This window comes from Nestor notabilis, unplaced genomic scaffold, assembly GCF_000696875.1.
Source record: "Nestor notabilis isolate BGI_N333 unplaced genomic scaffold, ASM69687v1 scaffold15366, whole genome shotgun sequence".
Taxonomy (NCBI): domain Eukaryota; kingdom Metazoa; phylum Chordata; class Aves; order Psittaciformes; family Psittacidae; genus Nestor; species Nestor notabilis.
This window is the reverse complement of record NW_009932521.1, coordinates 38,703-51,204: the sequence shown is the minus strand read 5'-3', so window position 1 is coordinate 51,204 and position 12,502 is coordinate 38,703. Positions and strand designations below refer to the sequence as shown.

The 12,502-nt window shown below is 42.9% G+C and overlaps 1 protein-coding gene across 1 annotated transcript in view; it reads right to left on the bottom strand.

Moving 5' to 3' along the window:
• Nucleotides 1–4,383: 4,383 nt before the first annotated feature.
• Nucleotides 4,384–12,502, bottom strand: part of RASGRP3 (RAS guanyl releasing protein 3 (calcium and DAG-regulated)) — a 28,686-nt gene continuing 20,567 nt past the window's right edge. The window contains exons 12-16 of the mRNA XM_010016443.1: nucleotides 11,783–11,930; nucleotides 8,276–8,312; nucleotides 5,771–5,896; nucleotides 4,897–5,261; nucleotides 4,384–4,392 (exon numbers count right to left, since the gene is read on the bottom strand). Of these exons, the coding sequence (XP_010014745.1) occupies nucleotides 4,384–4,392; nucleotides 4,897–5,261; nucleotides 5,771–5,896; nucleotides 8,276–8,312; nucleotides 11,783–11,930 (685 nt within the window). The remainder of the gene's footprint in view (nucleotides 4,393–4,896; nucleotides 5,262–5,770; nucleotides 5,897–8,275; nucleotides 8,313–11,782; nucleotides 11,931–12,502) is intronic.

Sequence of the window (12,502 nt, the reverse complement as noted above, 5' to 3'; positions counted from 1 at the left end):
CTGATTTTCCTTGGACAACAGGGATGCTACAGAAGTATGTATGCATTTTTAAGGTGTTGAGTGTGATTTAGCAATCCCAAGCAAGGCTGAACTGCAAGCTTGCTTTCTCGGCCTCCTAGCAAACCCTTAGGCTAGAGTCATGCCAGTGTTGTGATTGGAGACTGGTACGCTGAAGTGGATGTGAGCTTCTGTTTCCTCTCTGTAGGCCTTCAAAATATTCATATGTTTGCTTGTTTTATGTTGTGCCCTTTCAAAGGGTCAAAAATTGAAAAAGCAAGTGCTATTACCAGCTGCAAACATTGCTTTCTCCCCTCTTTGGCTGAAAATAAGTTGCACCTCTAATGACTTAACAAACAAGGGTAGAAAGGAAAAAATACTTTTTTCCTTTGTGTTTACTTAGTGCTTTTTACAGCTCCGAGTGCTGTCAGTGTCATTGTTTCCCCTTTATTGTCCAGTAATTTCCCCTCTTGTCCACGTGGGTCTTTCCCACAACAGAGGAGAGAAAAACAAGTTCAAAAAGTAGGAAAACACCATTGTAAAACCAAAGAAAGAGGGAGTCTGCCTGTGCTGTGGGCAGGTGGAAGGTCATAACTCGTTTTCACACATGAAGTAGAGATGAAGGTGATAAGGGCTCTTTAAACTTTCCGGCATTAGCTTAACTCATGGAAAAAGCAGACTTTTTGGCTAAATTTCATACTGCCCCAGCGGTAGCCTTTTGCTGATGGCTTTTCTGTCTCCTAGGACCAGATTGTCAGCAGCCGTAAACAGCACTTTGGAGTTCAGCACGCAGATTTTCCAGTGTATTTAGCCTGTTGGCTGCAGTGCTTATTTTGAAAATCCAGTTCAGATCCGTGCTGATAATTCAGTAACTTGTTCCAAAGTTAGATCTGTTTCTCCAATGTCCCCGGGTGGGCCAACTCTGTTGTCAAGACTCTCTTGAGAAGTACTTGGAGCTATTTTTTTGTGCTGTACAGAGGCCCATCAGTTAGGAGGCTGATGCTGAATGAAGCAAACCTTGGTTAGATTATTCTTTGGCTATGACGATCATGAAACAACAAGCCCTTATTTCTCCTGCCTCATGTGTCTCCATGAAATCTGCATTCAGATCTGCTTTCTTCCTTCCTCCTTTTCTTCCTTCCTCTCCCCTCTGCTCAGTCTCTGTTGGGATCCCGTTCCATTCTTGGTGTCACGTAGGGAGGGAGAGCGATTTTAGAATGCTTCTTCCCACACTTACTCCCCATCTGTCTGTTATTTGTTCTCTGGGGTTTTTTATTTGTTTGCTTTCTGCCTGTGTCCAGGATCCTTCTTCACATGCAGCTATTTCCCATACAGATGCCTAAAGCTTCTGGAACAAGTGTCCCAGGCTGTGAGGACCCTTTTTTGGCTGCTGAGGCTGATTCAGACAAAGACTTCCAGGCCCACAGTGAGGATGACTTTGCTGGCTGCTGCGCTAGGGCATGCTTTCACTTTGGCTTCCAGAGAGGAGTTCCTGAGCAACAGTCCACAGAGGTGGCAGCACCCAGTCACTACATTTTGAGAAAATGTAAACTTTTAGGCAGCACCTGCCCCTAAATTTGCTCTGTAACTCAGCTTTATACCTTCTTCTGTACTGAAAGGAAAATGGCTTACCTTTCCCAGGACGGGAAAATCCATGCTTCACACTAGCTCTGGTCAGCAAGCATGTTACCTTCCCCCCACCTCCCCTCGCTTAGACTTCACCTGCCTGAGGAAGGCACCTCAGAATACAGCTTCTGCCTAGGAAGATGTTTTCTTTGTGAAGCTGGGATTAGTCTTTTAAACCCCAAAAGCTGTGTAACGGTGGTGGCAGGGATGGGCAAGACTGAGGAGATCTAGAGCAGAGGGGAGAGCTGCAGTTCAAACCTGGTTTCGCATTTCATTCTGAGGGAGCCAGATGTCCCCTTGACTCCTTGCACAGCAGTCGGGGCTATGCCATGAAGTTGACAGCAAGGCTGAAGCTCCCTTAGCTGCAGCACAAGGCTTTGCAGAGGTTTTACACAAGCACAGAAAGTCCTAGTGGGTTTGGCTCAAACAGCCAAATAATCTCTTACAGAGTATATCCAAGCACTTGTATTTTTCACCTACTCTTGTTGCTTGTATTCTTTGGCATTTTCAGATCAGGCTGTAAATAAGGTTTGACATAATCTTTCCACTGTGAGGCAGTTTTGTGTTTGGATTTTTTTCCTTTTTCTAAAAACTCCTTTTTCTCCCCCCAGTTTTTTCAAAGATCCTGAGACAGGGAAGAATGGATGTGGATTTGGGATTGTTTCTCACTTTAGCTACTTCATTAATTCAGTAGTCTTGTCATTATGACACTTTTTCTCCTGGACAATCTCTTGGAATTGCTCTTCTTCCAGCAAGCAGGATTTCACCAAGACCAGCAGAGGCACATAGTTCAGTCAGGACTGTGATGGCTGATACATTTTGCCTCTCTTTAAGCCAAGTCAGGGGAGGCAAACAAGAAATTCTTTGTTAAGTATCTTGGGGAATAAATAAGTAAGTGAGAAATAAGATTATGTAAGAGAAACATTCTTGTTCAACAACGAAATGAAGACAGGCATAGTTTGTGGGCCTGATAGAACATGAGCTTAAAACTAACTTTTAAAACCCTGCAAGAAATGGGATGAGATCTACAGACTAAATGCTGGCTAAAACTCTTATGTGATGTTAAGAATGAAGTTGCACAAGAACATCTCTTTTATAAAGTGTTAAAAAGCTTATCTCAACAGATCCATCAACAGGCTGGACTGTAACCAAATTTCTCTATTCAAATTCTCTACCACATCATTTTCATTGTGTGCAAGCCATATGCTGTAAAGGCAGCTGTGCGGTCAGCCTGCTGTGACCCGTCACCTGACCCACCACAAGAAATGAGGACCATATCTTTGCTAAAGCTGCTGCTTTGCACACTGCAGTAAGAGTGAGGGATGCTTCTGGCCCTCAGCCTACCTTGGACACTGGTGCTCTCTGCAGCACATGTTTCTCTGAGTTTAAAACAGTAAGAGCATGTTCTCCCTCTCTTTTTTTTTTGTCCTTTCTCTTTCTCTCTCCAGAGTCACCGTTGTTACTAGTTGTGCTGGAAAGCAAAGGAAACCTGCAGGATTCAAGATGCAAACCTGAGCAAGTGTCATGTAGTCACAGTGCAGTTCACTGTCAAATTACCACGGAGTGCAGCTGTCAGTTTTGGTTAGGGAAATCTATGAAATTACTCTCTGGTCTTACAACTTGAAGAAGTGTGCAATAACTTGAATTTTGTAGGAAATCTTATAATTGGATTGCTTTCATTCAGAGTGTATGCTGCCCACACACACCTATTTTTGTGGGGAGATGGGGCAGGAAGAATAATTAATACACATATGCCAACTTGGGACACACCTTTAAGGTTTGAGATTTGTGGTGATTTGTTTTGGTTTCCTCTCTTCTTCTAGATAAGGGCTATGTCCATAAGTAACTTAAAGCTTCTGAGAAATGCCACTTCAAACCTGCTTCTCAGGCCCCTTGTAAGTCAGGTGCTGGGTCCTGCATTAGCAAACTGCTAATTTGCAGGTTGCTCTTCAGTATGCTTAGTGTTAGCATGTACAGGTTGTTAAACCAGAGAAAAACATCACATACATGAGTATATACACACACACTTAAAACTAACAAACGTGTTTATTACATACTAATTTTATCATAATCATCAGTGCTGGCAGAGATGACCCCTCTCCATTGCAGTGTAACCAGATAAACACATAGTGTCTTGGAATTCCTTCAGTCTCAGACACATGCTGCCTCTTTGAAGAATCTCCAGTCTGGGAACTGGTATCACTGTGCTGAACACCAGTATACTCACTATAACAATGCAAACGTGGCCAAAATTTGAAATACCAGGTGTGAACACACTTTCAGCATAGAGGACTTTGTGAAAGGTTTTTGAGATTTAATCAACATACACACCTACTTCTTTCCTTGAAAGATCATTACAAGCCTCGGGAAAGGAGTGTTATCGAACAAACTTAGATGCTTGGCTTCTGTCCTCACCATTGTTGTTGCTGGCAGCCATACTGAAATGATGCAGTGTATTTAAAGGAGGCCAAATATATCCTCACTGGCATGTAGAGGAAGTTTCCACAAAGTCATACAAAAGAAAACACTGAGCGCAGAGATCCATTCTGCTGTGTCCGTGCAATATTCATCCAAACAGCTTACTCGTGAGAAAATAAATAGTCCCTTGTAACACTTCTCAGCTAAGAAAACAGGGCAACAGTCGAATTTAAATGCACGACGTATGGGAAAACTTCTCATGGCCAAATATGGTCTGTGGCAGTCCATCACTTGCTGTATTACAGTTGTCATCTTCATTTTTCTGTGCTTTGCAGTGAGCAATCAGCTGTCCTGTAACCGAAGGAAAATAGGCACTTACTTACATGCTAGCAAAAGGGATCAATAAAAGCACAAGGCTTTGGAAATATAAACTTTATGAGTGGCAGCAACAGAAATCAGACTGATACCCTGCCCCAGTCTGGATCTGTGTATTTATCAGAATACTAGGTCTTGTAAGTCTAACACAGGGCCCATAACTGTGCATTGCGAAAATGCAACAGCACAGAATGTGGTCAGCTATCCACCAGGCTATTTGAATGATCTTCAAAAAGGAAAGTGCCCAATTCTGAAAAGCACATACTGAATCCAAGACCCAAACCCCCAGTTACAGTAAATACAAACAGCAGCGTAGAAAACAGCTATCTATGGGTGATTTGACATCATTCTGAAAGTAACTCTTGTGCAAGAAGCAATGGCAAATTTTAATGAGAAAGCATATTGAAATTCATAAAATAACTTTATGAGACCTCAAACCCCAGCAGATTCTACGCTATCTTGGCTTCTTCTGCAACTCACCTCAGACTCCTGTGTTTCTGGGAGGGTCTCAATTCCATTGTGATCCTGTATGTGTTGTGGGGCCTCAGCTTCTAGCTCTATATCAGCCTGCACATTGGGCTTTTCATTCTCCCATTTTGCAAAGCCTTTGTTCTTCCCAGCTTTGCCATGGAATTTGGACTTCATTTTGGGGAAAGTATGGGAACCTGAATCATTCCAGCCTGCCTCATGCCAGAGTGGTTCTGTCTGTGTTGCTTGGCTCGTGGTCACCCTCTGCAGCCGCACTGAAATTTTCCGTGAAGAGCCAGTGACGAGGGTGATAGCTCTGCCATCGAGGTCCTGGTGTTCCCCAGCAACACTGGGAAACTCAAATACGTCATCTTGGACTGAAAGAGAAGGTGGAATTGTTTATTTTAACTAGCCTACTTTGAGATCTTTACAGAAAGATAACTTAAGCCTGGGGCAGGAGGAGGTAATCCCCCTATATGGAGCAGTGGTATAATTAGCAATATCCCTATGCTGCGTAGAAACTGATTTTGGCCTTGTGTGTGCACATTTCCTTCTCCCTCCACCTGGACGCTCAGGGTACAAGGCAGAGCTAGAATTGTGCCCTATGTCTCCCAGCCCCTGCCCATGAGTGGCTTATAAGGAGAACTACAATTTCCCTAATTAATTATAATTTTACTTCTTTTCAGCTGGGATAGGAGCACCAATATAGAGGATAGGGAGCCTCAAGCAGGAGACTAGGGCCATCACTGCAGAAAGGGATGTTGTAATCTGAGTGCTGAACACAAGCCCCAGTGCAATGGAATGTACTTTTAAAAATGGCATCAAGGACACCAGCTGTGAGAGAGGATTCCAAAAATGGTTTAAAATAGGAACAAGATGCTCTCACCTGGAGGCAGGGATGGGCTGCTAGGCAGAGAGCCATGGTTGCTGCCTACTGAGGTTCCTCTGGAAAATTTCCTGCATGCTAGCACAAGCAGGTCTCTGCATTGCTTATGGCAGTTGGCACCGCAGTCTGTAAAAAAGACATTGTCAAGTCACCAGATGGAAAGCCACAACTATCTGGTAATCCCTCAGGCCTATTAGCTGACAGATACCAAGAGGGACTTTGAAGGAACGAATGCTTTGATGGAAGGTGTGAAGGGAGTTACAGAAATGGATTATTTGGTGTGAAGGGTGTTATAAAAACTAGGTCATTTCCATGGCAGCCATTAATAGAAATCTGGCAGGAGCATGGAAGAGAGGGATGATATTCATCAGAAATTAGTCTTCAAGAAGCAACTTTGAATCAGTCAATATTTGACTTGGCAGGGCCCATTATAGTAAATACACTTGGTATGAAGACACTGGAGCATCTATGCTCTGACTGTGACAGGTAGAGGTCAGTGCAGACCACTGTAGATTAAAACTAGTCTAAGAAACTCAGTAAGCAGCATCAGCATAGAGTAAGCTCTGTTGATGTGTATCAGCCACCCAGATGAAAGTGGCCGAGTGCCTGCGCACATAGCCTCTGCTGGGCTTTGCTTCACTGCAGGTACACTCATCACTAGGTACATTATTTGAAGTGTGACTGCAGTACAGATCTTACCTGCAAGAAAGGGCCAAAGAGTGGAGGATGTGTCCCCCAGACTCAAGTTCTCTCTCCTTTGTGTTCCTGCCCTTGTTTGAAAATTGCTAACTCCCTTGTTTCCCTGTTGCTGCTCCACAACCTAACATTTTAGCCATCATCAAAGTGTTGTTTTTCTAACTCTACTAAAAGAGCCATTCTGCTCAGGGCAGCAGTGCTAGCATGATAGGTGAAGAGTTCTGGTTTCTCCCATCACCTTGTTCATATAACTCATACAGAAGTACCTGTACAGGTGTGGTTTTGATTGCCCTAAAGGTATCACACCCCCGCCACCCCCCAAATACAGTAAAGATCTCTCTTGGCAGCAGAGAACCTCTTTTGTTACTTGTAGACCACACAGTCTAGCTTTATCTCATTACCCGCAGTGCAGGTAAACAGCAGACCCAAACAGATTAACTCCCTCCCTCCTGCTGCTAGCACAGTGTCAGAGGTTCAAAGCAGAAGACGACAGCTCTGTGATCAAAGGCAGAAATCAACCATAATGGGTGCAGCACTCCAGTGATGCTAGCATGCTGCAGCAAAGGGCAGGCAGTAATTGCACTTGCTGACCACTAAGATCTGAGTGAGCAGCTCTGCTCTCTTACTGTCATGCTTCATTGCCTATAATTTTGCCTCTACAGAACCACTTCTGCACACTCTCTGCACTAGGCTGTCGTTACAAGCAATGATGCAGGACAGAGACAGGACATGCCTTCAGATCTCTGGTTGAGTTTACAGGGGTGCTATGACAAAAAACAGCATCCGCATCCTGACAGTAAAAGTATAGGCTGCAATTAGCCCTTTCATAGCTGCTCAGATGACAGTCATCAGGAATAACTGAATTAAACACGTTGGTTTAGCCATGCACACTTTCCCCACCCCTCTCTGAGGAAGAGATGTTTATGGGTGGACAGGGAGCAAAATATGATGTATCCTAAAAATAAAATACTGCAAATGTTTCACCCTCCTCCTGGGAGCCAGTGTAAGACTGAGGGGAAAAAATGCATATAAATACAACTAGGAAGCCCCAGCGTAAATGTTCCCTTGTGAATAACTGAGATGCAACTACAACTGTGAAAATCAACAGTGCCCTTCATCCAGGGCTGGGCCGCTTGAGAAATAAATAGGTCCAGGACTTCTTTAAAGCTAATGAGGACCACGACAATGTCATTTTTGGTCTGATATTCTTGCCGAATATGATGCAAGTACTGCATAAGAAATTAAGCATTTTATAAAAGCAACAGAAAGGACTGTAACAGCTCTAGGATTCTTTTTAAGTCAATTATCTCAAGAAGATCTTGCAGTAACATCTGCTGGGCAGTCTAGGAATTAAATATTTCTCTATTTCTAGCTCAGTCACTACTGCATTGCAAGGACAGTTAGGCTTCACTGCAGGCATGTGGATGCACATGACAGACAGCATTGCAAGCAGACCTTTTCCTGACCCCATGTCTCAGGAGATATATTGCAGGATGTCTCAGTGTTAGGATGAGGACACTCGGTTTTCCAGGGTGTAAGGTCTTTGCTGGTAGAAAGTGACACCTCATGGAGTCAGTGGCTGCTTTGGGCCTTTAGCTCACAGAACCTGTGTGGTTTCCTACTGGGTGCTATGTCCCATAATGCAGTGAGACTTCATAGTGTACCAGAAGTCACTGTTCACGGACAGTACCAAGTGTAGAAGCAAAATTTGGATAAGCAGATGTTATTTTAGTAAAAAATACAGTTGGCCTACTTGTGCTAAACCCCTCCACCTATAGCTTGAAAAAAATCCATGCAATATTTATTTACCTTTGCATTTGTAGCCTTGTTTGATTATACCCCAAAGCTGCAAAGAAAGACAAAAGAACGTCAAGGAATCAGAAAAGAAAGCCGGAAGGAAAACGAGGTCACAATGAGGAAGTACCAATGGCTGCAAAAGCACAAACAGGATACAACTGCTTTTAACACCCTTCCTGTTAAGCAGACCTTCCCCCCTAATTGTGATAAGACATGTGCAGCTTTCTCCCTTACTCCTACTACTTACGGTGGGACTACAAGAGAAGGAGACTCACAGATGACATTTGCCTTCAGAAATGGGTGAAAAATTGCCATCATATCAAGCTTACTGAAACCAGCAGAGCACATTCTGCTTCTAGGCTCACTAATGTTATCTGTGCGAGAATTTCCAGTGTACATCCATTCTCCAGATACAAGAATGACCCATGCCATCCAAACACAGCAGAAGAAACAACCACTGGAGATAAAACTTACGTTCTTGGTTCCCATACTGGTCTCCAGCACTCTTACCCACAGCAGTCTGATTTGTACACCTGACTTTTCCCATTAAAAAAGTTGAAGACTGACACAGTCAGAAAAGCCACTGAATTCCATCTTTGCCTCCTCCCAGAAACTGTCCTTCTTGACGTATATAATGACCAAATGCTAAACTTCCAGGATGCAGTGTATGTCATCCCACTTTTGGGAGTTTTCACTGCAACGTGAGCAGGGTTGCTTGAAAGTAGAAAAATTCCCTAGCTAATTGTTATCTACACACTCAGAAGTGCTGTTATCTACAGTATTTTCACTCTGAGAGGCAGAGAGAGGAAGGGGCAGTTTTTCCAGCTCTAGCATTAAAGGAAAAAATCAGCGAATCCAGTGTTTGTTTATCCTGAACTCATTCAAAACATTACCAGGGAGGATGAGCACATACAGGCAGCTGAAACAGCACATGGATCCTTACCATATTTATAATAATCCATGCACAGTTTACAGGGGATGAATATGGTCTTTAAAGAAATGTTCAAAAGGAAGAGCTGGAGAAAATTCAGAGTACAAAGGAAAGAGTAAAATAAAGAAAACAGGAAGATTCCAGGAGAACGAAAAATTCCATACACTGCACAAAAGAATTTGCAAGGAAAAAGAGGCTTGCAGAAAGCAAAATAGATTAGGTGGAAGAACAGAGAATAGAAGAGAAAGGCCAACAGCAGAGGAAGTTTCCATAGAAAGCCTGCTGCTTGTTTTTTCCAGCTAATGCTGTATATAAGCACAGTAAATGCAGTTGCTGTGGTCAGGCAGTGGGAGTGGAGCTTCCCAAACCCTTCTTGGAAGAACAGTAATAACTTTTTTCTCCAGGTCTCTTTGCCTGGATCACTGTAAGAGACATGGATTGTTGTTTCTTTCATTTAAGCTCTAATCTGTTCCCACTTTCTCCTCACCTTCTCAGCTCCGTACCTTCCTCCTATGCAAATTTGGCACCACTCTTGGGGTTATACACCACAGTGAAAGCTTAGTTGAAGTGCCATGTCACGAACTTTGACCTAAAGTTTTGAATCTGTCTGACACAGCTTTGCTCCATAGCTGGCTTGAGCCAGCTCCAAGGTAAGAGGATCTGTGCAAATTCAGATTATAAAGCTCAGCAGGATGGCTGGTCACCTACCCTGCCATGCAGTATAACTCAAGCTGTGGCATGGAACTGCTGCCAGCCATGGACATATCCATTTTATGCTGCTTAATAGCATCAGGGTTTAGACTGACCTTTAAAGATCATATCTTTTTAATAACAGATATTTTATTGAATACCGTGTGCATTGCACTGTCATGTCAATTCATCCTGCTGCACTGTCAGCGCACATTATTTTGACTGTGAATCAGTGCATCAGTTTGAAATTAGGCTCCCACCCGTGGACAAGCAGCACTGAAATGCAGAACAAATATGCAGCAGATTTTGTAGTTGGTTCCTGTCCTATCAGCTCAACTCATCCGCAGAACAATGCCAATGACTTCAGTGAGTTGACAGGAAAAATGACCTTATTTCCATTTCCTGTACAACCCCTTACTCATTTGTATTCCTGCATTGGATGTAATCAGGGAGATGTGAGAAGTCCAACAATAGCCAATTAGCAAATTGATGCAGGAGAAAAATATCTGGTGGTGAGGACATTGCAGGGCAGTCCCCAGGCCTTGCTTTGCTATGGAAGCCGTCCAAACATGAACCGAGTGTCATGAATGCAATGACGTCCTCCTGAGGCTGCAGGCAGCCTGAAACAATAGATTCAGACCAGTGACCGCCTGAGCTGTCTGCTGGAGCTGTCAGCTTAGCCCACCAGCATGCTCCTGAATCAGCATTGACCGTGTTGCCTCCAAGGCTTTTGCAGTTCTAGCGGAAATAGGTGGAATTCCTTCTGTCCCATGGCCTTGATCAGTGGTTGCAATGGGGACCACGAGCATCTGAACATGACTGACACATCACAAAAAAAGCAAGCAGAAGATGGGAGGAGGGACAAGAGCAGGAACACCAGAACTGGCCTGAAAGGAGGCACCTTTTTGCACTTAGCAGTGCTGTTATTGTTACTTCCAACTGTGAAGAAATATTACTTAGTGGAAAAGTTCACAAAGTACAAGCTGGAGATTTCACTGTGACAGCAGAGGCACATCTGCTCTGGAGAGCAGGGATGACAGTGAATTTACAGCCTGTATGTGGGCCACACAAAAGCAGAGGACATGGCCCTCTGTCCTTATTGCTTTGGCTGTCTATATGTAGACATTTAATTTTGGTTGAGTGTGTGCATTGAAGTAACTTTTAAATCATAGTAATGCCTTGTTCTTTACTACACTTGTTTTGAAATAGAAAAGTTGGAGGAGGTTTGCAAGCAACACAAGTATTCACAAAACCCATTATTTCCAAGCTATGTACAAAGTACTCTAATAGGTGGCGTCTGGTAAGTTATGGCTAAGAGAAAAAGCAAAAAAACCAACCCCAACAAATAAATTAAAAAGTTCTTACTGTACAGAACTGCTGGAAGGTCTTTTGATTTCTTGACCGAATTAGAAGATTTGTTAATTCAATAGAGAAAAGATTAAGGCTGTTATGGTCATTCAGAGAATTATGAACATGCTATGTTGCCATGTGCAATTTCCTGAGAAAGAACTGCTTTTGCTTCATCTACATCCTCTGTTCCAGACACCCATTTTCCCTTGAGCTTGTTTACATGGGAAATCAAGCCAAATTAAAGACCTTAAGATAAACCAAGTAAATCCATTCATATAGTGTCTAATATCCTTTAGCTAACAGAATTTTATTCTCCCCCACACATTCTGCAACAGTAATTCTTACAAATGCAACTTTTTTCAGGAACCACCAAAACAAAACTGGATAGCACAGCTACAACATGAGTACAACATAAGTTTTGTGCTTCTGAAATGCAATGAGATATTTGCCCAAGGGACTTTACAATGCATGGAGCCAGTTTCACCTGGTCTACTTTGAAGAGTAAAAAAAGTGTGTTTGAGATATACTATTATTAAAGACATACTTACAAATCCTGCACAGTGTTCACAGAAAGTTGGTTTAAGATAGGTCATCTCCTGAAAGTTATGAATAAACCCTGGTCCCATTTTACACTGGAACTGTGATTTAGCTCTCAGAAAGTAAGCCATCATTTCCTCTTTGCTTATAAGACCATCTCTGTCAGGGGAAAGAAAAGTAGATTGTATCTGTCACTGCTCATAGCACTGAACAATTCAGGATTTTCTCACTGCAAAAAGCATGCAGCACACATCTTTGAAAAAGCTGGAACAGTCCTGGCATAAAAGAAACCCCTTAGAGCTTGGTGGTTCTTACTCTTCATAAAAGAGCAAATACAGAACTTACAGCATGGACCTTGGTTTCTCACCTGCTCATGGTACCAGAGCACAGATCATGCCATTAGGTTCAGAATCTTGACTTATTGTTCACACAGACCAAGCAGTTATGCCCTTGGCTGACCTCCAGCCTTGAGAGCCAAAGAGATTCTGGGCAACAAGAACTATCAAACCCAATTCGCTAGGAAATACATATTATATATATATCACCTAGAAAATGTGCTACCCTCCCTCCACTACATACACCCATTTCCTCTCTAATGTACTCAACTTATGTGTTTCATCATTCTGATGCCTGGTCTGGATACAGCATTTCCACTGTAATTTGATAGTACTCTAGGGGTCTTGACTCTGCAGGAATTCCTCATAAAGCTACTACATAAATCATTTTTAAGG